General features: G+C 37.1%; 1 protein-coding gene across 6 annotated transcripts in view; it reads left to right on the top strand.

Annotated features, from left to right (window-relative positions):
* SLC4A10 (solute carrier family 4 member 10) overlaps positions 1-26,519 on the top strand; it is a 160,427-nt gene that overhangs the window by 89,370 nt on the left and 44,538 nt on the right. For 5 of the 6 annotated variants that reach the window (XM_049798918.1, XM_049798929.1, XM_049798901.1 and 2 more), the window contains 3 exons: positions 2,692-2,852; positions 14,446-14,634; positions 25,915-26,006. In XM_049798918.1, coding sequence (XP_049654875.1) covers positions 2,692-2,852; positions 14,446-14,634; positions 25,915-26,006 — 442 coding nt within the window. The remainder of the gene's footprint in view (positions 1-2,691; positions 2,853-14,445; positions 14,635-25,914; positions 26,007-26,519) is intronic. The other variant, XM_049798910.1, reaches the window with a different exon arrangement.

Raw genomic sequence — 26,519 nt, 5'->3', positions numbered from 1 at the left:
AGACTTTTCTTGTCCATATGTCCCTAGTAAGTTACGAGCTCTGGTTATGAGCCTGCCTCTGTGCAGTCACCTGTCTTAATGAAACTCTTAAGAACATGTTTGTCTTTTATCTGTCATTTAAAATCTGTTTAGAATTGGTCAGTATATTCAAAATAGGTAATATCAAGGACAGACTGCAGCAGTATAATCAGATAAGCGATGTTGAAGCCTATTAACATGAACAGAAGCTAATGACAGTATGGGGTTTCTGATGATATTCTGTAAGAATCTGTGCTTGGATCATTGTTTTTAGGCTATACGTAGCATGATTTTTAAACTTTTTTTGAATCAGCATAAAACAAGATGATGGTACATCAGAAATAATTGGGAATGCCCAAGCGCAAAGGTCATAATCTTATAAAACTCCTCATGAGATTAGAAACATACACAAAACCAGAGGTATGAGAAGATAAAAATGTAGATATTTCGCAGTGTCTTAGGAGGCAATAGTTTACGCAAGACAATTAATGCACGATGTTTGTGATGTTATGGCCACAAATAAGTCTAGCATATTTTTAGCTTGGAAACATGAGCACCATGAGTAAGCTAGGAGCAGCATTTTCTTACAGAGTTCAAGTGCAACTGCAAAATGGAAAAAATGAAGGACTTTTTTTCCTTCGCACATGCTTCTTGGTAACTTTCCTCAGTTGTTGTAGCTCATCCCTTTCAAACCATGGCTTTGAATTTGGTGGGGTCTGCTAATTTGTGTTTGATGTCCATTTGGATATTGCTTTGAAAATCTATTTGGAAAACCTCATTTGCATATGCAAATTCAATTTCACGGTTCAACTCTGTGGAAGCAAATTTTTATTTGTGCTGTGTCCCTCTTGCTGCTTCTCTGGAAGAATGAAAAGGTAAAGGAGATAGCGTGGCTAGGCTGGGAAGAGAAGAGAGGTTGCAATGAAGGGAGTGGAGAACAGAAGTCTGACGGAGGAGAAGGAGGTCTCTCTCATGTGCAGAGCTGAGATACAGGAACTGGCCAGCACAGAGGAAATGGAGGGGAAAAATGTTTCAATGCAAAGAAGAGCAGAGGGCTAGAGACAGGAGACTGGAGATTTTGGAGGAGACGAGGAGTTAGGGGCAAATTGTCTATGCAAATAATGGGAGAGTGATCAGGAGGCAGCTGGTACAGTTAGAAGAAATGGAATGTATTGGGAAGGGAGCAGATATGCTGGTGATGAGTGGGTCACTGAAGTGGTGGCTGCTTGCAGGATTGCATTAGGAGGGGAAGTATCTGGTACACAGGGACTGAAGGGAGGAAAGTATCTAAAATATGGGTACACAGGCTATTTTACAAGTAGGAGCAGAGCTAGGCAGGTGAGCCAGGACAGCTGTGTTTGCTGTGTTACTGGGCTGCGAGGCTTGGTAAAACTGGAAATTGCTCAGCTTTAGAGGTGTTAAGGCTCTGTGCTTCCCTGCTGTCTGGAAAGAAGTGTGAAGGTGCTGTCAAGGTATGAGGCCCTGCTTGACTTCTCTGCTATCTCTGGTCCATATAAAATAGCTGAGTGCTGTTGAGTCAAGTGATAGAGGCTTGTGCAGTGGCCGCAGCTGTTCAAACCTTGCCAAGCTGGCAGGCTGGATGGCTTCACGCAGCAACATCTGCGTATGCTTGAAAGACTTAATAACTTTAATTTAAAACACTTTTGCATATGTCAACAGGCTTTTCTGTGGTTTTTTTTGTTTGTTTGTTTGTTTAGTATTCTTTTAATATTTTTAGTGTAATTTTTATCAGTAAACAATTAAGTCACGCAAGAAAGTTCATCCATCTGGCTAGTAAGAAAAGACTTGATCCTCTCATGCCAGTTTCATGTACCCTTTTCCTTTATTGAAATCTGTCCAGTTTTACACTGAACCTGAGAACAGGCAAATGACACTCAAAATAGTGAGATACGATGTGGTTACTAGAGTCTGAAGTGCTATTTCATGTCATTCACATGGCTGTTTTGTCTGAATAAGGCCCATATTCTGGGGCTTGAAAGACTGTTCACAAGTGTTTGCACATTGCTTGTGTGTGCATGTATGTGCCTGTGAGGTTTTTCATTTTGATTGACTGAACTTTTAAATGAAAAATAGCCTAAATTTTGCATAGTGTTTTACTGCCTTTATGAGTAGCTTAGTGCAGTAACTAACTTAAACCAAGAAAGATTGTAACAGTGTCTTTTGTGAAAACATTATGGTGGTGATAATGGTTGCAGATTCTGTGAAGTGTGAATATGTCAATATAGTTAATTTAAAAGAAAAATGTCTCTTCTCTGTTGTGTTTAGTCCAAAGTGAAGACTAAATGGAGAAAGTTGTCTCTAGTCTTCTTATTACATATAGCTTTTCTTTTTCTCTACCGCAAATTCTTCTCTTCTATCCTTTTCATACTAGTTCTATCATAGAAATATCACTGTATGCCAAAGAACTACTCAAAGTTTTTTGTAAAGTACAATAATGATTACTTAATACACTTCTCTTCATCTCTGTGGTTGGAATTTATCTTAAAAGATGGCATAATACAGCATTATGTGGGAAGAAGCAGGCAAGGGAATTTTTTCGTATTTCCTACAAAGAAAGAATAAAGTTTAACAGTGATCTTTCAATATCCATGGAATTAATTTATTTTTCATTTCTTATGCACAATGGAGTTATAAAATTGGTTGTTTGTACAGGTGGTTGAAGTTTGAGGAAGATGTAGAGGATGGTGGAGAGAGGTGGAGCAAACCATATGTTGCCACACTGTCACTTCACAGCTTGTTTGAGCTGAGAAGCTGTATCCTGAATGGCACAGTTCTTTTGGACATGAGAGCTAACTCCATAGAAGAAATTGCAGGTATGTATTGATGTTGCATTTATTAGTTATGAAAATTAATCATAAAAATCAAGTGCTTACAAGACTGCTTACAAGAAAGCTATTGCATAATAATCACTTCAGTTTAGAAACTCTTAGGAAATACTTTACTCAGTTTATGTTAGAAAATAATCTAATGTCTGACACAACTGCTAAATATTTTTGTTTTTTGTATAGACTTTGCTATTTTCAGAATCAGTTTTTAAGTAAAGGAGAAAATTAAAATGGAGCAGAGAGGACAGTTTGGATACATTTCATTAGAACTGGCATGTTCTCTGCTTCTACTGTGCCACCTCACATTGTGAATGATGTGTGTGCTAACTTCCACAAACTGAATCTACTGCTATGCTAATTGCAGACAATCTAGCTTAAAAAAAATTAAATTACAGGGAAGTATTCATCATAATTATGTAACATGAAGACAGACCAGTTTAAAAAACATGTCTCTGAGTTGACAATGAAATCAGGAACAGTAGTATTAAGTGTATGTTTTTAAAAATTTTAAGGTACGTAAATGTCTTTAATTAAAGTTGACTGCATTTTTTTCCAGTAAAGGTGTATTTGGCAGTTGCAGTTCTAGAGCTTTTGAGAACAACAGATGCAGAAAGCAAGAGAGAACATAATGGATGAGTCTTGTCTTCCAAAAGTATAAGTGAGATTGCGACTGAATACCATTTTCTGCATTCCTGGTGTTTCCCGTAAAGGCTATAACTAATTACTGCAGGGCACTTTTTGTTTTGGTAGTGCATTTATTACTGTAATAAAACAGGTTGTTAGGAGCTGTATAGTACAGACCTGTAATACACGCCCTCAAGGAGTCCTAAAACTAGAAAGGTTGCATGGCTGTGCTAGAATTGTGCAGTACAGTCTGATATGTTTATTTCCCTTCCCAAATACAGCAGCTAATTTGAATTAGATAATTTATAAATAAATTTGTTAGTAGACAAGAACTGAAGATAAAGTAATTTTCTCTCGTCTATCAAGGCAGGGATAATGTATGTATTATAAATATATTTACATTAGAGTTCAAAACTCATCATTAAAATAACACGCTCTCCAAGGGCTCATGTGCTTTAGCAATTTTCTAGTGTTGTGTCCTTGCTGCTGCTGTTTAAAAATATCTGTCCCTTCTAGCAGAAAAGGCACAGAGCAAAGAGCTGTACTATTTTGTAATGTGAGGTCTCTAATTTTCTGTTTAGCTACCCGTAGTAAGAGCTAGTCTCGTGCTCATGATGGTTATTGGAGTGGTATCCTTGCATATCTCACATCTACTTAAAAGTTTTATGTAGCTTCTACCTTATTGTATTTCACAATGTTTCTGAAAATGGTGCTGTATCTGTAAATCATAGATTTGATATTTTATACAAATTATACTAATATTGCTATTTTATACAAATATTATATTAGATTTATGGTATTCTCCATACTGCAAACTTTGCTTGAAGATCAAACATGATTAACAGATGTAAATTTAGGAAAAGAGCACATGCACAGAGAGATGGTGCATGAGTGGTTGTTGGGGCTGCCTTGTTGGCTTGTCACAGGCACAAGGTAGCGTATTAACAGAAAATGTAACATACAGAAATGAAAATAGAAAACTTTTGTCTATGTGAAGGTACAAAAGGCGGAGCAAGAAAATTTTCTAACATTCAGGATTATCAAGAAAACTGCTTTATGCATGATATATAGGTCAGCATAAGGGCCACATAAAATTTGTTTTGGTTATTTACAGTATCAGGTAAGCGAGATATTGTCCAGTGGGCTGTATTTAACAGTGGACTTAAAATCGGCTCAGATAGTGGTAGCTGCTTTTTGCATTTACCTTTCCCAAATTGTTTATGTCAAACTGACGCAAGATATTATTAATCCAAATCTGCAGAAACTTGCGTGGGTTTCTGCTGTGCCGAGATCTGATTCTCCTGTGAATCATGGTCTGAATCAGAGCTTCAAAATTTGCCTTGATAGTGATAAAAGATAAACATGAAGAATTAGCAGCTGATTTGAAAGAACAAAGATGTTTATCAGTATGCTGCTTTATTATTTATTGATTTTTAAAAAATAAGCAAGAAGTACTTAGATCAGCAACTTGATGTTCTTTTATTGCTTTTTCGTTTAAATAGTACACTAGGATTTTCAAGCTTGAGCTTTACATTTTTAATCCAGAAATCACTCAACTTCTGTAGACAGCGAAGAGATCCCTTCCAGAATTGTTTTTGTTTAAGTAGGTAAAAAAGTAAGGATTAATGCAATAAAAATAACTTCAGCAAACTTCCTTTTTTTCTGTTCTTGGAAGATACTGTATAGTGAGACCACAATGAATTCATGTTTATAATGTCTTAATCCCTAGTTAGTTGTAGTCATCTTGTTTGTTTGTTTAGTTAGTGTGTCCAAGGATTTGAGCATTCACAATACTAATTTTGTTTTGAAACTCATCACAAATATAAGTTGTCCTTCAGTGGAGGTATTTGATGAGTTACTGTAATGCTATTTTGAATCAGTCTTACTTCTGGGATATCTTGATTTTTTGATTAGGACAACTTGTTTCTTCTGAGAAGGGGCTTTAGGATGACTTTCATGAATTGGCATGTACCATTTTAACTTCAAAAGTATCTGTTGTAGCAGATTTGGGTGTATTTCATTTGTTGTTTTATTTGTCTGAACTGGCAGGCATCCCTTTCTGATAAAGTGATCTGACACATGATAAGGTTTGCATGGGTCTTGCTTTGCGAGAGGATTTTTTTTCTCCACCTGCAGATTCAATAAGCAATGAGCTTTTTTTGGGGGGGGGGGAAGGGCGTGAGGGGGAGAGGGTGTTTGGTATTTTTGAACAACTTTGCAGCAGGTTTTTCTGGCAGGTGAATCATTCTGTAAATTACCCACGTTCTGTGTCAGGTTTCTTTGAAGAGATTATTCTGCCCCCCCCCCCCCCCCCCCCCCCCCTCCAATAAAGTTCCTATTCCATTTGCTTTTCTCTATTACTATTATTTGTGTTGTAGTAGTGCTGTTTTCCTCTTCCTCAATCGAGTTCCTTTGTAATTTGTTACTCTGATGCTACATATGTAGTTCGTGTTCTCCAGTGCTTACAAAATGTTACAAAGAATGTGCCACACATTGGGCAGCACTGGGAGGAGGAGAGGCTAATAGTAGTGGTGACAAGCACGCCACCAAGATAGGTGTGCTAAGTATCTTAGAAATTTGATAATTCCAAATAATATGACAGGCTGCTCTTTTTTCCATATAAATGGCTGCTGGACTTGAAGATTAGGCAGAACTTGTGTCTCTCAGGAAAATCCTTTCTTGTCTGTTCTGCTCAGTTGCTCTTCACAGTCAGTAGTTACAATACTACTGTTGTGTGCTATACAATGCAAACATTGCTTTCACCCTGGAATTGGTATGTATTCCAGTTGTATCTCACAGTCCTGACACTTTAGAATTTAAAGAAATGGTTGCTCTCACCTGTTGGCTTCAATTTTTTTCAATATTTAACTGTCATCTTATTTTGCTTGCTAGCCATTCTCATGCTAGGCTGGTCCAGTGATCCTGATGGTCACTTTTGGTTGTTCTTTTCAATGCTACTGTGTGTATCCTATGTTGGAGAATTTGCAAAGATAGATTATACCCTGTGGTCTTAAATTAACTTTGGTTCTTGTACTTCTGATTCGTAGATTATTACTATGAGTTTTGGTTTTTAATGCAATCTGTTGATAATTTTACTGCATTACTATAGTGCATCATATCTTTTGAGAACAAGTAAACTAAATGTGCACACCTACTTTCTTTTTACTTGCCCTAACACTTTGTTAGGGAGAAATGTATTGTGTGTATTTGTTGGTAATGTGTTGCTATCTGGGCTATAATCCAATATCAAATTGTATTTCTGTAAATGCAGTGATTTCATATCCTTGAAAGAGGTATACTTAATCTTTGTTGCTAAATTGAGACAAAGACTTCCTATTTGTTTTAGTCAAGGCTTTTAATCTATAAACACTTATTCACTAGGGCATTAAACTCTTAGCACTTAGCCCTTGAAAATTTCTGTTATTAAAGTCTATGTTTTAGACCTGAATGGGCTTGTGGTAAAATCTACAGATGAAAAACGTCTTTTATACTGCTTGCATGGCTTTCAGAACATTTTATATTCCATCCCTGGAAACTCTGACGGTTCGCTGTAAAAATATTTTGGCACCAGTGATGTGGTGAGAATTTTTAAATCATCCTACCTTCCAGCATGTCCATTCTTTATTAGTTTCTTTTTCATTCCAACTGTCTTATTAAAACATGACTTGATCTAAAAGACTGTAAATTTCTTTGGACAGCCACCCAGTTTTCTTTGTTGATAAAAAGCTTATTGGTAGCCGTGATGCTGAATTCACAGACAATATCTTACCATAATAGAGACTTCTGAAATTAATTTCCAATGTTGTCATCATGCAGCAAAACAGCATGTTTATTCCTGAAGTTTCTCAAGTTGTTCTTAAATTTTTGCAAGATGGCTTTTACTTTTCTCTTGAAAAGAGCTCAATTCCTCTGCTGTACTTTATCCTGTTTAATTTTTTTTTTTTTAATTAAACATATTTTAGGGTTTTTTATTGCTATTTTTAGTATGTGACATTCTTTTTTCGTATGTCTTTGCAGAGGCTCCTATATCGGTAAGCTAGCACTCCATGCACAAGGAATTCCTTTGAACATTTGATGTAGTAATATTTTTATCGATCACTTCTGTATAGAACATATGCTAAAAGGAAGTCTGAAAAATCTATGTAATCAAAACAATTTATTTTGGAACTTGTCTCTCGAGGAGGTATTTGCCAGAATCTGGCTGCACCATTAGAGAGCAGCTTCACTGTGTTGTTCAAGTTGGCAGATGAAAATGTTCTCTTTTGATATTTTCATTTAGTTCCTTTGAAGCCATGTAGTTTCTCAGATTACCATCTGGTTTTTTGATTGTAACCACTGAATGAACCCAAAAGGTTCTTCTACTTAACATATGATGCCATTTTCTGTTGTTTGGTTCAAAAACTGTTCGGTCCAGCCTTTAATGGCAATACTTTCTTTACAACATGAATCACAGATCTCGCATTTTCTTGTAGTTGTGCAGAGTGTACTGTGAACAAATGTCAAACCTTGTCAGATACAAAATGTGGCCTCAGTGTTGCACAGTGGTGCTTTGGCAACTTGCACATTTGAAATATTAGATAGTCCCATTTATTTTAAATAGCTTAAATGTAGTAATAGTTTATTTTTTAAATTAAATTTTAAATATTCCCATGCTTTCCAATCCAGAGAGCTGACTGTTTTTTCCCAAGCAGTCAGTTTTTCGTATGTTCCTCACGATTGAATTTTCAATCTGTGTAACAGCTTAATCTTGTGATTGAGGTCACTGGAGTCTGTGCTCAACAACTCAGGGCATTACATCCCAAGTGTGCAATTTTATTGATTTCGGTAATATCATGTTAAGCTTTCAATCTGAACAAGCCTTTGTTTGCTTTAAGCTATATTACTCCATAATAATGATATATTTAAACTGGCTCCAGTTTAGATTTTATTTCACTGGAGCCTTTTGTTTCAGCTGCAACACCCATGTTGTGTTATGTTTATGACAGTGCTTTTATGGTAAATTTAACTTTTATTACAAACACTGTAACAAAGCGTGGGGTTGCCTGTGAGCAGTCTGTTTCTCTGTTTGACCCAACACCTGTCTTTTGTTCAGCTTTCACCTTCTTACTTACCCAGGTTTTTGCATTTGTTTTCTTTATTTACAGCTTACCATGTGGTGATTACCTCTACAGAGAAATCTCTTTGAGGTTTTGTGCCTTTGTCTGTGGGTAAATTGTAAATCTCATACCAACTTCTAAGTAGCATGGTGGGTTTTTTTGGTATCTTCCCATGTTAACCACAAATCTGGGAATTTTTTAGATTGCACAAGCCAACTTCAGCTTTCATTCTGTGTCTAGAGACAAAACCAATGTCACTCATGGCTCTTGTTCTGTTTAGAGGTGCAAAATATATTGTTTTATGAGGTCTCTGTTCTTCTTTTGGTAGCATTCACTGTGGCAACTGTGGTTGCTCTCTAAGCTGTTAAGTTGGGAATTTTAGCCTCGTCTCTAGTATTGACAGTTTTGTGAAATACTTGCTCTTTAAAAAGCAGACCTCTTTCACTCTCCGTCTTTCCTTTTCAAGTCATTCAGCTGAGGAGTTGAACAAAGTAATTTCAGGTGGAGCTGGAAATAGAATCTGTCTCTCAGTGCACTGGAACACTCTGCCTCCTTGGATGAGCGGGCTAAATCTGCTGGCTTAGATAGCTTGTTTATAATCACCCTTGTAAACACTGTAAACGGGTCTTGGTTCACAAACGCAGCCCAAGAATCCTAATTGTTAGTTTTCTATTGCTTCTAGTGCCTAACTCACTAGGGAAGTGTATATTCAGGTTCCTATTAGAGACAGGTTAAGATGAAGGACAGCGTTTCAACTGAATGTCTTCCATAAAGCACTGTTTTAGGGTTGCTTGTGTTTTCTTCTTCTGTGTCTTTAAGGGAAAGAAAACCACCACAAACCAAACAAACCTTGGCTTTTAAATTAGGTTTTGTAGTCAGCTGTCACTGCAATTATGATGCACACAAAAGCCCGTGTGTTATATTTTTTGTCATTAATCTCTCATTTTGTCCTGCAACTGCACAGTTACAAAATTTGGAAGATTGAGAGGTGTAAATACTGGCAACTTTGCTGGTATATGCTGGGCTCAGTTTCTTCTGCTGTAAACTGTCAATGTCAATCTATATCAGGAGAATGTGAGCCCAGCAATTCAAAACTTATATTTCATCTGGTGCACAGCTAAAAACCAAACCAAAACAAAACAAAAAAAGCGCTCTGGATCTTGTTTCTTTACTCACCACTGCAAACGCCAGGCCCAGTTTGGCCTGTTTATCTGTTAAAAATATTTTTTTGGACTTCACAGGTATTTTGATGCAAATGCAGTATGCCTTCTGTAAATTTATGCAGTGTTTCACCTGGGAGTTTCATGTAGTATTGCATGTGAGGTGATGGGCACACTGTGAAGCTGGAGCAATGGGGAATGAGCTGTGGCCACACTTGAGTGTCTCCTTATTGCTCATTTGCTTGGACCTGGGATGACTCCAAGTGGATCTGGCTGCATGTCCCTGTACAAAGCTGCAGTATGTAATAGATGTCTCCAGAGTGAGTGGAAGCAGCCAACCTGCTTTTGCATCCTTGCTGACCCTAAAGGTGGGACAGATGCAGTTTGCTGTGTTGGGCAACGCATGAGCCACACTGCATTTGAACTGATTTGAAGTGTCTGCACCCCTGATGTTCTAATTCACAGCCTGGGTAAATTATTCACAGGTGATCAGGAGTTACATGTGAGTTACTACAGTAGCTTGTTTGAGTACTCGCATTGCTCACATTTACTCACATAATCAATTTTATGTAAATGATGTATTGTAACTTGACTCTGAATGGAGAAAACATTCTTGAAATTATATGAAATGCCAAGTTTCTTTGAATCTTTTTAAATGACCAGGGCAGGAAGAATGTCTGTCTTGAAAAAATGATTTCATGGTTCCAGTATAACTCAAGATTCCTTACAGAAGACACATCCTACTTCAGTGTTCCTGATGTCAGCAGAAGTGGTATGGTGTGAGCAATTAATGGAATGCGTAACACTATGCTGGTGGGTATTCCACACATTGCATCTTGCTGAAAGCTCCATATGGTTGTGAAGCATCCTTGTAAAAATCTAATGGTAAGCTGTGTCTGGCTAGAAGGGGGCTCTGCAGAATTTAAAAGGTCGTTCAAGAGGAAAATTCTTTAAAACAAAAAATGAAAACTATGCCGAAACCTTTGCTGCTGAGCATAGAAACCCTGGAGAGTCTCTGTTGTTACACAGGATTGTAGCTGGGATACAGTGCTGTGAAGTTTCAGGTCCATATTCTTTACTCTGTTTTGTCATATGGAGTTTGGAGAAATGGCCATATGCTGTAGATACAAGAGTGAAAAACAGGCTTTGAAAATGTTGTGGTTTAACCCCAGCTGGCAACCAAGTGCCATGCAGCTGCTCGCTTGCCTCCATCACAGTGGGATGGGGGAGAGAATCAGAAGGGTAAAAGTGAGAAAACTCATGGGTTGAGATAAAAGTTTAAATAAGCTATGCACGCAAGGAAAGAAAAACAAGGAGTTCATTCACTACTTCCCGTTGGCAGGCCATCTCCAGGAAATCAGGGCTGCATCACACATAACGGTTCCTTGGGGAGACAAACGGCATCAGTCCCAACGTCACCCCCACCCTTCTTCCCCCAGCTTTACATGCTGAGCATGACATCGGACGGTCTGGAATATCCCTCTGGTCAGTTGGGGTCAGCTGTCCCAGCTGGGTCCCCTCCCAACTCCTTGTGCCCCCCCAGCCTGCTCGCTGGTGGGCTGGGGTGAGGAGCAGAAAGGGCCTTGAGTCTGGGTAAGCACTGCTCAGCAATAATGACAGCATCTTGGCATTATCAGCACTGTTTCCAGCACAAATCCAAAACATAGCCTCGTGCCAGCTACTATGAAGAAGACTAACTCTATCCCAGCCAAAACCAGCAGAGAAAAGTAGGTGCAGCTTCAACGGGTGGGAACATGTAGGATCATCTTCTCACAGAATTAAGGAGATAAAGTCTTTTGAAAATGAGATGTTTAAAATGCTCCTGTTTGCTTTTAAAAGATAATTGAAAAACTTGGGAAGAAACTGAAGTGGGATCCCATAATGATAGGTGCTGATGGAGACAGTCTTTCTTACTACTGTTCAAATCTGTTCAGGTCTTGGAAAAAGAGGTCAAAGTACAGCAATATGGCAGTAGTTCGACTGCATTTAAACTCCTGTAGCTGCTACTGCAAGTGGGTCTGTATTAAAAGAACGACAACTGGAGGGGGAGTATCAAGGCAAGAAAACACGTCTTCACTCTTCCCAAATCTGAATGCATCTTCCCTTTTTACATGTGGCAGAGGTGCTACAGTAAAGGGGAAGTTGTTGTAAAAAAAAGAAAACTCAAGCCACTTTCTTCTCAGTTTGGCAGGAAATAAAAATCATTAGTCACCACGCTGGTGCTACCATGGCTTGTGTGACTGTTAACTAGTCTAGTGGAGCATTTACACAAGGAAGAGGATAAGGATATGATTTTCTTTTTCCTGGCATTTTGTCTCATCATGTGGATCATCTTAAATATTAATATCCTCAGCAGTTAATATATTTTAATATTTAATATGGAAAATAATGTAATTCCAGGAATGACACCATACAAGTGGAGTTCCACTAATCTGTAAGCAAGGTGATGACCACAACCCTAAATTTGCCTGTTCTAGAGGAGTACTTTTTTTTTCAGCTCTTCCTTTTGATTTCTGTCTTAGAGCAACTCAAAGAAGGTAATCTTTGTTTTTGCATCTTCTACAATTTTTCTTTTGGTTGGCAGAATTATAAAGGAGTGGGGAGAGGATAATTTCAATTCTGCTTTAGCACAGATGCCCTAAGTTATATATTTATTATTTGTTTTTTTCCTCTAAAGAACCCTGTCACATTACAGAAAGTACTGGCCTGTTTTGGGAACTGTGACATGTGAATTCATGTACTAAGGCTATCTAGAAAGAAGATAATCTTATCCTCAGGGCAGAGGCAGTTCCTCAAAAGGCAGTAGAGTTCAGTAGGAAATTTTTATTCGAGCTGGAGCTTTCTTTTCTTTTTCTCATGTGTTACAAATTTTTAGCTCCTTCTGAAAAATTCTACTGAAGACTTTCTCTTGAACTTGTGTTACTTTCTTTTTTGCCTTTTTGTCACTCACCCTGCTGCTATGCCTCTCTCTCTCTCTTCTATCAGAATTGAGAGTAATAGAAAAACTGTGTTTGTCTAGACTGGGAGTGCAGAGATAACTGACCTGGTGGCGTTTGAGTTAACCCTGGAGATAAAAGTTCCCTTCAGAGTCAGGCGAAACACCCCAAAGACAGATTTTATTAGATTAGGCACACCACCAGGCAGTATTACTCTTTGGTATGGGCCGTTCGGTCAACACTGTTGTTAATACTGTGCAGAATGTAATTGCTGGAGAGGGTCAAAGGCAACGTCGAAAACCTCTGCATCACTCGGTTGTGAGATGCAGATATACTGCTCATGTTTGCATCTGTTGGCAGCTGCATTTATATGTGGACTGAGCCTTGTCTCTTTGTGTGTGTGCTGTCATAGAGATGTAGATTTGTTGGTAGCCTCTTCATAGTAAGAGAAACATGCAGGTAATTTGTTGTTCAGCTCTTAAAGCCATTATGTATACGATACATTGGCTTGTTAGGTGGATATTGGGAACTTCAGAAAAACTGTTGTGTTTTTTAAATGTATATACAGTGCACAGTTGACTGTTAGCAATTAAACTCTGCTTTTAACCAGCATAACTATTTAATGCCTTTTATTATCTCTCTTCTTTTCTCTTGCTCTTGGCAATAATCAAAGACCTGACAAATTACGTCTCTACTGATGATGCATCTGCTTTTTAGTTTTTTCTCATCTGCTTGCTTTGCCACTGAGTTTACTGGTAGACATGAATCTGACTGCAGCACAGAATCATTAGCTGTCTGAATTTTCAGTACAAAGAGTTTTTGACTCAGCTTATTATATCACTATTTTTGTGCAGTACAGTTTCTTCCGATGGCTATATAAGGACAATGTGTACTTAAATGCTGTTTTACTTGCTTTGATGCAGAATTTCTTTTTTTCCTTTCTTTTTCTCTAAAGTTTTATTACTGTTGCTAGCAGGATTTAAAAAAATAATAATTTAAAAAATCCCACAAAATTCTCAACAATTCTTTCCCATTTGAAACATATATAATGCACGTATTTACAAATAGTTTTGAGTATGAATATGTAAGAATATTTTCTGCCAGTGGACTGCAAAAATTGTTGTAATTTCTTGGCAGGGGGATCAGTTTCACTGACACCTCCATGTAATGATTCTCTTGCAGGAACATGTACATCTGGCAGTAGAATGAGATCCTATTAAGTATTTGCAAATAATGCAGCAAATTTTCCTGTATTGTCTTAACTGAGATTTCTTTATATTGTACTGAAAGTATTGTAATTATAGTTATGAGAAATAAAGAGCTAGGCTGTGATCTCCTGTGGTAAGTATAAAGGGAATAAAAAAGTTGTTCCCTCACAGCATGCCAGTCCTTTGTAGCAAATGGGGTAGGGGTTATTTGGAAAGAAGAAGACAGCTTATACACATCATAATACTGGGTTTAAATACATTATGTATGTGAGTGCTTAGGAACTGACTGCAAAGTTACATAGGTGACCTTAATTTGGGAACTGCATATCTTTTGAGGGATTGACTTTTTTGCATTAATAGCATCCTTTTTGATTTTTTTTTTTTTCCCAAGGGTGAAACACTTCTAGATAAAACTCACAATTTAATTCTGTTGTGTTAAAGGAACTGATACCTTTCATTTGTAATCCTGTAGGGTACTAATTCTTATTATTGCAATTAAAAAAAATGAAGTATTTCCTCTTTCCCCTCTTCTATTATTTTTCTGTATATATTTTCAGATATGATTCTGGACCAGCAGGTGGGTTCTGGGCAGCTCAGTGAGGATGTTCGTCACAGAGTGCATGAGGCATTACTGAAACAGCATCACCATCAGAACCAGAAGAAGCTGAGCAACAGGATCCCAATTGTGAGATCCTTTGCTGATATTGGAAAGAAGCAGTCTGAGCCCCATTCCATGGATAAAAATGGTAATGCGTTGCTTTATTTTGCATTTTGAGTTTTCAATAACATCTGCCTGTTCAGTACTGCATGTGCTTTGTACCCCACAGCTAGAACTCAGTGTGATTCTGCTCTGAAAAGCTACTGTGTAAAAGTGGTACCTTTTACATGAGAGTGGTTCCTCTTATGCATTCAGTAACATACCTGTTTAAATTTGAAATTCAGGTATGCTGCACAATTCAGGGCTGTGCAGAGCTATTCAAGGGAACTGGCTCAGGTGTTGGAAGCAGGCTAGCTGTGTTAGAGTGCCATTCTGTCCTGGGTAATTGCCATGGCACATTATCCCTGTGCAGCACAGCGCGAGAACACTTGTCCTTTAGGCACTCTGTGCGATCCTTTGGACGGAGCTCGAACGTCTTCGCACAGTATGGCTCTGAACTGCGGACATGCTCCATGAGTGTCAGAAATGTGATACGTCTATTTTTGACTTCTGTTGACTACCCAGGACCTATTTAGTTAAAATGTCATGGATTGTTGGAATAGTTTCGAAGTCTATGACAGTGTATGCATTAACTATTGTTCCGCTGGTGCTTCAGACTTCAGAGTTGAGTTTGAGGGGTTGGAAAATGAGAAAAACATTTTCAAGATGGCACTGTTGGAGAGATGCTGCAAGAACTGTACCTTGTTTTTTCAGAAAATCACTTTTTGGAAAATCATGTTCATGAAAATGAGAGAGCACGTTTGCAGAGCGGTTCTACAGTAAAATATTAGCTTAACTTTTTTCTTTTTTGCTTTTACAGAAGCCTTTATAAGTTGTGCTGTTGTTATAGGTTAATCATAATGAAAGATATTTCTTGTTGCCCCTTCCTTATTTACATAAACACAGGCCTGTGTTATGAAACTTGCAGCCAAATTTTGCAAATATTTACAATTAATTCACTAGTTATACATTGCAGAGTTACTGAGCCTCTGTATCCCATATCATCACGATACCCACAATGTTTTTGTCCTAACACCGTTGGACTATAGTGGCTCTTATTCCAGAAATCACCTTAGTTTTAGTGAAATCTTAGTCCCTTCTGCTGTCTCTCTGGTTCAGGGCCCTACCGAGCTCCCCTGGGAAGCTCCCGGAGAGGTGGGGAGTGAAGAAACAGCCATAGCACAGGGAAGGTGCAGGGTGCAAGAGGCACCTGCGTGCTGTGAGGCATAGAGCAGAGGGGGAAAGAGTAGTAGTGCAGCTGATCTGGAAAGATGGGGCTGTTGGTATAAAGATTAACTTTGGTTTCAAAGAAGGACCTTTTGTTTCACTGTTTGCTCTGTAGTTTTAATAGGTAGTTCTAAATCTAGCCGCTTCACTGGGGAAGACTCTTAGACCTACAAGGCAACATATGATTTCATCTGAAAAGGATATTAAATAGAAGCATATTAATTATGCCAAAATATCATTTTAAGAGTAAGGAAAAAATAATATTTATTAAGATGTGTGTGATTATGCATATGGATGCACAAGAGTAAAAGTAAGTAGGATGATTGTCCATCCTTTTTAAGGCAACTTTCCTGTTGATTTGTGCAACTCTTGCTGATGACTTCAAACAAATATTAAGGAGACACTTAAGAAAGTTAATGCTATAATGTTTCTATTCCTCAGTTTCCACAGGATGCAAGATGTCAGCTTGCATTCTGTAAGCTTTTTGCTCTAGATCTTATGTAACAAATAAGCAGTAGGTGTCCTTAAAAAGACCCCTCAGGGCAAGCTGTGAAAGTGTCATAAGCTCAATTTCAGTAACTTTCTGTGTCTGTTAGTAGAACTGATGCAGTAATACACTCCAGAAACATCTCACTTTTGCCTAAGTTTCTCTATCTAATCCCCCCGCCAAACAGATTCTGATCAGCACAGCGTCTAAGTCCATATTAAACACACTAATTTTATATACTCAGTGGTTAAGCGATTCTGTAAGTAGGGAGACACATTCTTAAAGGTTTTCATTTGTCCGTGCTTACTTTGCAAGATGAAAAACTACTGAATTCCAGTTCACATGCGTATGTAGAGATGCCTCAGAGCACTCTAAGCCCTGGTTGAAAAAAACACTTAGTCACTTTCACTATGGTAATTTAATTAAGTTAAATGCACCATAAGCAATACAAATCTAAATAATTTTAGGACCATTTATACAAAAGTAAATCAGCTTTTTATCTAAATTACAGTGAAGAGTTCCAAACTCAATCTTTTTGGACACAGATGTCTTTTAATCAGTTTGAAGCATTGCTCTTCTACTTGCATCCTTTAAGTGCTAATGCACATTTGGCAGTCTCCTGCATTGACCTCTTCAAATAGATGATGGTGCTGTGATAAAGCAAAGAGGTATTTGTTTATTCTAAGTTTCTCTCTTACCATCCATTACCCTGTTACATTAAAAAGTCTGAATCTTATTTTATTGCCTGAACTGTACTAAAATTAGTATTAGCTTTAGAAGAGGAAAAATTAGTCTGAAGTTTTTGGTTTTAAAAGGAATCACAATTTTTTCCCTTTTCAAGACAACAGCAAATAAGCAGCTCATGGGCTTGAGTGGCAACTATTGCCCCAATACTCCAGGATTAAAGGAATGGGGAAAGAGATGATTCTGGAGAGCTGCCAAATTTCAGGCACACTGACTGCTACCTCTTCTGGCATACTCTTAGTTGGCATAGTACATGGTGTGTAAATTATGCAGGAATCTACACTGAAATGCTCAGCTTTCAGGAACTCTGCTGTCCTTAGAAGCTTGACCAGGTGTAGCAGTGGGGTTTCTGATCATTTTCTTCTGCCGTTGCCTTATGACCCAAATGCTAGGGTTCAGTTACAGTGTTATGCTCAGTGCAGCTATATATTTCTTTTTCGATTGCCATGGAGCGTCTGTACAAGCTTCTCATAACAATACAAAAATGAGTTGTTAAAAAATAACTGGATCAGGTTAGAAAGAAAAATCAGCTGAATATGTGTAAAAGAAAGTAAAATTAAGGGATGTAAATACCTTATATTATTGTCAAGAATGTGCTGTGAGACACATATTTGTTTCCCGAGGACAAACTAGTAAAATGCAATCAAGACATCATTTTAGTCTGCTTATTCTCATTTGTGCACAAACATTGTGTAGAATGTATAAGCATAAAATGTGCTGTATATTGCCAACAGTAGCAATATTGTTCTCTCTTTTTAATACAAAAAACCACATTAAAATAGTAAAATATTTTGTTATTGCTTTTACTTTCTGGATGAGAAGCTTAATTCCTAGAAAACTGCAGGGAGAAAACCAAATCGTGTCAGGTACTACTGATGAGCATACAGCTCAGTTCACCCCTGTCAGAGATCAGTTTTCAGAAACTGCAAGTGCCAGAGCTTTAGAAGGGCCACTTATTTGCCCCTGTTGAAATGAGGCAGGGGAACATGGACACTTTTTCTGCACAAAAGGAAATTCTTAGTTTGGTTAAATTGGGGTTTAGTGTAGATAGTTTAACTGATAACAATCCTCAGCAGTCTGTAGTTTAAAGTAAAATAGGTGGTTCAGAGCAGTAAGTCCTTGCCATCTGGGTTGTGTGGTACAGCTGAGGTTGCAAACCCCCTTCTTTGTCCAAGTTCTTGACTATGCTAGCTTATTAATGTATCAATTTCCAGATATTCAGGAGCAAAGTCTGAAAATGAAGACAAAAACTTAAATTCAATATATGGCTGTGCTGCTGACAGACCACTGCGATATCTTTGCTGGAAGATAGTTGTACATATGTTCTCCCTCCATCTTTTCTTTGTTTAAGAGTCCGTCAGACCATCTAATTAATTTGCTTTGTATTTAGTAGTATTATCTTTTGTTTACAATGGCTTTTCTTCACATCCTCTGCAGGGCTAAGATGTCAGGGTGCTATGGATTTACCATGCATTTTTTATGCTGCCATGCTGTGTTTAACTTTCACTTTTCATTAAGCATCAAAACTGTGAGAATTAAAAGCCTGCTTTTGATGTTCCAATAAAAACCGACAGTCAAATTTGGCATAAGAGCAGGAAAAATGATTTTTTTTTTTTAAAATCTAATTTGACACCAAATACCCAAAGTAGAGGGTGGCAAGTAATTATAGTATAAATACTGTAAAAGGCAGGTAAAAATATGAATCTTTGTCCTTAGTAAATCATCTTTAGAAAGTTTGGTTTGTAAAGCAATTTAACTTATTTTTATTGAGATCAATAGGTTTTTCACTCTGACGCCTGAGAGCTGTGCCTGTAAATTCCTATGACATGGTCTAAAAAGCTAATGACAGTTGCAAATACATAATACCTTTCTATTGTTAGAGGAATGCTGAAATAATTACATAAGCCTCTCCCCTTTTATAAAGGGTTCTGCAATTCAGAATTTAAGCAACTGTGGCATGGAAAAGTAGCTGATCTGTTGAAAATGTAGTTCAGAAAAGAAGTTTTCATCATGTAAACATTTTAAGTTTTTTGACTGGCTGTTTCACTTTTAATCTAGGCTTCAGAGTATGAGCACATGTGTGTGTGTGTATATATATATATATATATATAGGTAATGAGATCTAATAGACCTTTTACTGATAAAAGTTGAAGAGGAAGGAAGTAAGGGAGCATGGCCGGTTGAGTGACTTGTAAATTGTATTTCCATGCACCTTCCTGAAGTGTTCTTTATCCATAATAACATGATCTTGTGCCTGTTTTCTGTGCCATACGTATGCCATTTATAACCGCTTCTTCTCCCTTGATGTCAGAGCAGACATGTTTTTAGTGTAAAAATTGCATTATGCTATACATCATGTCTGATTTTGAGAAATTCTGAAATTCCAAGGAGAAGTTTATCAATATGCCAAAGAGCTTGAAGAAAAGCAATGGCATATTAAATTGGGGATCTTCAGAGTTAACAGCATGAGTTGCTGGAGCAGTTCATTTTGACATGTTCTTTTTCAAGCCTTTTTCCAGTTATTTCAGTTAGTATGATGGGCTGGTTTGGACTTCTTGATTGTTTTATGCTAGTATGACCACACACAGAGGGGTTTAAGACTATGCTTGGGTGTCTAATTTAGGACAGTATGCTTTAGTATCCCAGTAAGTCTAAATTACCAGTTATGTGACGTTGTTCGTTACTTTCCTCATTTTCCCAATCTCTCCTAAACATCAGTTCAAGCATTTATGCCATAAGTCAGAGCTAGCTTACAGCATGTGAAACTCTGACGTCAATGCTACAACGTGGAGAGAGACTGACAGTACTTGGAGCCATACGAAAAGGGTAGGGAGGCATTCCTAGGTGCATGACCGTGTTCCTTCATTTTGGGAATAAGTCACAGTGAATGCCATATATATACCCAAGTTTTCTGGCAGTATTGGATCTGGATCAGGTGGATTGCTCCAGCTTTCATTGAAGAGAAGGCAAACTCAAAGATAGTTAATTCTAGCTTAGATTAGCTAATGCTGTATTTCTTGTTTTGTGTTCTTCTCAAATGTATATATTTTAATCAACTTGTATTATCCCCAGGTTTTTATATTACTGAAATATAACTTGTATTTATGAACATTTTCATCTGATATTTATTCTTTCTTTCTCCACACTTCCTTGTACCCATGATAAAATGTGTAATCTATATGTATAAAACTGTATCATTCATCTTTGTATTTCTTTATTTTGCTCTTTGTTGTGTCTGTCTCTAACAGGCTCATCTCATCTCTGTATCTTCCTCATCTCCTATCCTTTGGGTTCTGTAAACTCCCTGAAGGTTCAGAGGTAGTATAAATACCTATTCTTGCTTGGGCTTCAGATCATTTCAAATGTACACCCATGTCTTCATCTCAGTTTCTTGACAGCATGCAACTTCTTGCTATAATGATTAAAAAATACCTCAGGCCTTTGTCAGCAGCTGTGGCACACTTAAGAGAAGCTTGTGTGGAATTATATTGGTTTTGGGGAAAAAAAAGCGCAATTTCTTTATAAGTTCATTTTCTTACATCAGTTTGTAAAACTGCATATCATAGCATTTTAGTTAAAACTGCATGACTTCATGTGAATTATGCTTGAGATTCAGGCGTAGCATTAGAAAAACAGGTAAAGTGACTTCTTCCTCATTCTCTTAAATTATGTATCATTAGTAAGCACCAAATCTGCTTGCAGTTACACAGGTACAATGGGTGTGACATGGTTCTCTACCGTTTTAAAATGTTATGCACCAAGAGGCCTAAAGGTGCATATACAGTTCAGCCTGCAAAGATGGTATCACTGCTCTGTTATATTAGAATTTTACCATATAGTTAGGAAGACTTACTGGTTTTCAGTCCTTGATTTTTGATCTGGACAGTGTATTCATTTAGATTTGGAAAATTGGTGATTAGTTGCAGTGAAAATTCTGGAGATTGTTATAGCTGGCTTGCAAATCAGATTTTTTTTTTTTTTTCTGAATGAGAAGAAACCTATATGGTCTAGAAATATAAGCAAATTCTTTTCTGATTGAATTTCGTTTGATGTGTCATTTGCATCCATTTGTTTCCATTAACTGTGATTTGTACCTGAATACATTGTTCTTGGTTTTTGTCATTGGCATTCTGGAGACCTCTTGGATTTTTGATTAATAAGTACAATACACATAGTTAAAGGTCTTGAGCTTTAAATTTTACAGAGTAAGAGTATGTTGCATGTGACATTAATTTACTGGGATTAATTTTTTTTTAATTTGGCAGGACTAATAGTCTCAAAATGCTGAGCTCTATCTTCAAATGCAAACTTCTATTAGTGTAACAAATACGGACCTTATTTTGATGGATTTTGATTTTTAAATGGCTTGGCTTTGCATGACATAATAATTTTGGTGTGAATTCTTGCTCTATTCAAAGCTCTGGAAATTTCACATTATCTCAAAAACCCACTATTTTTTTATGTACAACAATTTAAAATAAGATTTTAAAAAGTGTGCTGATACTGGTGTTTTAATACATAGATAGATAAGCCTTAACACCCATTTTAGTGTGGTTTTATCTCTTAGGTGTAAGTTCCTTTGTATGTGGGCTGGGTATTTCAATGACACTACATTGTGCATTTGTTTGATACTTTAAAAAATCTGAATGGCTCTGTGATAAATTCTCCAAGAATGTAGCTCTTCAGATGCTTAATGTAGATGGACTGCAGGATAAATCAAGGCTTTTAAACTTTAGATTTATAAAGACTCAAAGTAATACATTGCACTCTTAAAAAATAAAATGCTGTATTTACCCCATACAATGTGTAAATAAACATTTTGCTTGAGAGCGCTGAAATGGAACTGTCAAGGACAGGGCATGGAAGAGCTGAATAAGTGACAAGGCTGTTGCTGCTCTTATTCCCTCTTATAGGCAGTTGGTGGTTTATGCCTTCACCATTCCTACCAGCCTAAACCCCATATTGCCAACTCAAAGAGTAATAAACCATCGCAAGTGTTTTTTCTCAGACCAAATGTTTAAAGCCTAGCTAGGGTTTGGTGTTAGTTTTTGTTTGGTGTTAGTTTTTGTTTGTTTGGTGGTGGTTGTGTTTTGTTTTTTTTTTCTTTTGCTCATAATGCTATGAAGGCTCCCATATCATAAAGGTAAAATTTGGAGAAAACTTGGATTTAATCTACCTGTATCCCAGAGGCAGTTTGATGCATTGGTGACTGTTGACGTTTTGGTGGAAATCAGAAAGGAAATGTTTTTTTTTGTTTGGTTTTGGTTTTTTTTTGGTTTGGTTTGGTTTGGTTTTTTTGTTTTAGTTTAGGTATGATGTGACAGCTCCCCTCTTCATTCACGTAGCTCTTTAATTGATTATTGCTTCATGGGATCATCATTGTGCCAATAACTGCATCCTTCACTCAGAGGAAACAATCAGTTGCTGAAATCAAAAGTGGCTTGAGGATAAAGCATGTGTATAGTTGCCAACATGCTTTAGCAAACTGAGTATTTTTAATGACGTTGGAAAACCAGCGTAGCGTGGCGATGCCAGTGTTCACTAGGTGTTGCCATCAGTATGCTTTTGGTCCTACCCCATTGGGAATTGCTCATGTACTTAACAGTATTCACCCCAAAGACATGTCCTTTAAGTCAGCATGAAATTATACACAAAAGTAAATTAATTTATGAATTTTTGTGGCTTCATAGCTCAGAAGTAGAGGAAGCTACCAAATACAAAAATAACCATGTAGCATTGTAGTCCTGCTCCTATGGAGAGGGCCACCATAGCACTGCATCTGCCTACTATCTAGTGCAAAATATACAGGCATTTTACAAACTAAATGTATATAGGAGCAAAAATCTCTCCAACCCGGTACTCCTTGTCTTATGTTTCTGCTGAAGGGCCACACAGGGACCAAGTTCCAGATTTGCATTTTACTGACTGTATTGGTGCGTAAGAAACATGCATTCCTGCAGTGTGTTTAAGATGCTCTTTAAAAAACTTTCCCCATGACTGCCATGTGAAAAGTGAAATTACCTGTCTTCCCTACCTTGTATTTTTGATTGTTATTTGATACAGTAAAAAAGCAAACTTCTTGTTCCAAGATCCAGAAAGCTGTCTTAAGTTGCAGAGCTATTTAAACATCTCTTACTGCCTCAAGGTAAAACTTGTGTTCTTTCAGATTACTCCAGCATATGGGTATATCAAAGTTTGAGGTCTTCTGTTGGCACAGAAAAAGAACATATGCTATTCTTATAAACTTCACATACTTACTGGTTGTGGCTTTTATTTCTTACTATGTATATTTTTACATATTTTTCTCCTAAAAGAAAAGTGGACACAATGTTTAAAAGTTAGCCTTTGGACTGTTATGCTAATTGTTTAGAGGATTTGACACCTCTGATTATGATGTTAAAACTTCAGTATTTATAACAGGTGGTCCATGCTCCAACTCCTTTGTTGGTCAATATTTTTATCTCCCTGGCAGATATCCCTGCTCTCATTTTCTTGAATTTTTGGGTCCAGGAAAAAAAAAAAAACCTAAATCCCTAATTAGCAACAGAAAGATAATGAACTACTACTTCTGTTGCTTTCCTGTAACATCTTCATAACATATGTATATTAGTATGAGTAATTATTACAAGTAATTCCCCTTATAGTACAGAAATAAAATGTATATATTATTTTTAATAGTTCTAATACTACAGGATGATTCTTGTAAAATAATCTAAGACTGCTAAATAAACAATACAGAGAAAAATTACAGTGCGAAGTAGTGTATGGGGATACATAGTGTAAAGGTGGTGGTGTAACAATGATGGAACTCTGTTTTTCCTTTAGATTCTAATTAAAACAGACAAATTGAATGACCATTTATAAGCATCTCGCATACTTAGTAATTTCTGGCTTCCAGTTTGCAAAAGTTCTCTCCTGTGACATTTAGGAATTAAGTCTTTTTTAATGTGAATTCCTTTATGTTACATTAATATGTTGCTTTCTGAAATCAAGCCTTTATTCTTGTCATATGTAAATTCTAATCCTGATTTATTTTTATCTACTTCGTTGGGTGAACATGCTTGTCATGTCTGTTTTTTTGCCATTCTCTGTTTATTTCACTGTAGTGCTGAACAAAAGCCCTAATTTCTATTCTTGTTTTGATCTGTCAATAGAAAATGGAAACATTTACATTTTTAAGTGATACATTTAATAATAAGATTTCTAGCAATACATTCAAAACATTCTGTTCCTGTACTTCCTAATCAAAGTGAAATCTCTCTGGCTATGCTACCAGGATGCAGCACAAGAGTCTAAAAATTGTTTTGTGTCATGGGAGATTTGTCTAGTGGAAAATGAGATGTTGATTTTCATGAAAACCAACCTTTTCCTTGAGCAAGTGTTTCAACTGGGGATACTGTAGTGCTCAGCTGCGACAGAAGCTGGATACTTCAGTATTTTGGCAATGGTTGAGATACTCTTGCAAGTCCCCTGTCCTGTCCAGACTGGATCCCGTGAAGCGCTCTGTTTCCTGGCTGTGGCTGAGGACATGCTTGGACTGCAAGTGTGTGTGACAGCGGTGTGAAGGGGACACACCGTGGCTCTTTGACTTGCCCAGACGATGTGCCTAGCTTAGGACTTTCTGACTGTCTTCATCTTCAAGTACCGTGAACATATGGTCTTTGTTACTGTGCAAGTTTAGGTTGATTTTCACCAGAACCAATGTTTTCACATCATCATTTCTCAGTCATATGAGAGACTTTATTTGCTATGGAAACAAATATATGCTGGGCACAAGATGCTGACTCTGGGCCAGTTGGACTCTGTAGTTATTCCTGGGTATGTGTTAGGGCAGTCAGAGATAGTTGGCTCATATGTTTGGTACTTTTTCCTGTACTTTGTTGTGGTGCTCAGAGCTGTGCACAGCTCCTGCCATGCCAGGGAGGGTGGAAGAGTGAAGGCAAGCAGGGAATGGCTTGACACCCTGTGGGGTTTGTGTGCTGCCCTACTGCCAGCCCCACAGCCTCGGTGTGTGCGTGGCAGCCTCTGGCCGTGCACAGGGACAATGTTCGCATTAAGTAAAAATGTGCTTTATGTGACATATACTTGTTACTTAATCCTGTTTTTCTTTTTGAGCTTTTGTTGGCAAAATTTTGTTGGTCACAAGGCTTACTGTTTGCTTACACAAGACTGAGGCATGTTTAAACACTTCTTCTCATCTTGAGATATTTTTAAAACTTCTATAAAATACTAAATCCTCACTGGAATTCTTTGAAAATGTGTCTGGTGAAACATTTGTTTTACAGGTGTCAATAATCACATTGTTTAATACTGAATTTTTAAATCATTTTAATTTCAAACACATCTTATTTTTATAGCAGCCCACTTTCATGCTCGGGTTTATAGCTGTTGTTATAATCAGGACATTCTTATGAGTAAATTTATGAAAATTAGTAATCCTGTTTTACTCAGTGAGGAGTATTCTTGTAGACAGGTGTTGCCCAAAATTGGCAGCTCCTCAAATTACTTAGAAAAACTATATGAATGCAGGACTTTCCACTTGGAAAAACTATATGAATGCAGGACTTTCCTCAAATGTAGTATCTTAAAAATTGTAAGGTTTGGTTGGCATAGAAGGTTTGTCTTCCAGTATTCAAGAGTATCTTTCTCATTTTCTAAATTATGTTCTCCCATTCCTAACTGCATGTGATAAATGTTCTGTCTTTTGAGAATGTGTTATTCTAAATAAGTCCTTAATTAAAATGCCATGTATAGATGCTTCATACACATATGATATGAAATGTATGTAGTTCTTTAACAGCTATTTCATTAGATGTTGCTTTATTTATAGAAGTAGTTGTTAGTATTCTGTAATAACGGTACTTTTTTTAGCAGGTCAGATTGTTTCCCCACAGTCTGCTCCAGCCTGTATTGAAAACAAAAATGATGTGAGCAGAGAAAACAGCACTGTTGACTTTAGCAAGGTAAGTGTTCACTAATGGTAAAGAGAGCTTCCTGACTACCAAATAGATTTTCAAAATTAAATAAAATGAATCCATGTGTATCAGGAAAAGCTGTGAAGTGCAAATTTTACTTCAGCATTAAAGTTTTGTGTGCACTGCAACACAGTTTGTATATAACAAAAAAGAATTCTTCTTTTTCTTGATAAATTACTGGTAACAGGAAATCACAGTTTAGGAACATAGATGAATTTATTGCATGACAATGTCATAGGTGTATATTTGTAGGGGGAATTTTTACAAATTAACAGAAAATTATCTAAGTAGGAAAGTAATTCAGAATTCTTATAATTCAGATTTACCTCTCAGATTTTTACTTTTTGTAGAAGTAATGCATGAATGCAAACTACGCTTTTTATAACCTGAACTCGTGGATTCCAGATGTCTCAAACAGAATGTGTTTCTGTAAACCTATAACTTAATTCTTCTGGCAAGCCAAGATATTTCAGTACACTTCACAAAAGATGTTAACTGTTC

Source organism: Accipiter gentilis, chromosome 1 (genome assembly GCF_929443795.1).
Source record: "Accipiter gentilis chromosome 1, bAccGen1.1, whole genome shotgun sequence".
NCBI classification, from domain to species: domain Eukaryota; kingdom Metazoa; phylum Chordata; class Aves; order Accipitriformes; family Accipitridae; genus Astur; species Astur gentilis.
Note: the sequence above shows the minus strand (reverse complement) of the source record. Positions and strands in the feature narration are given on the sequence as shown.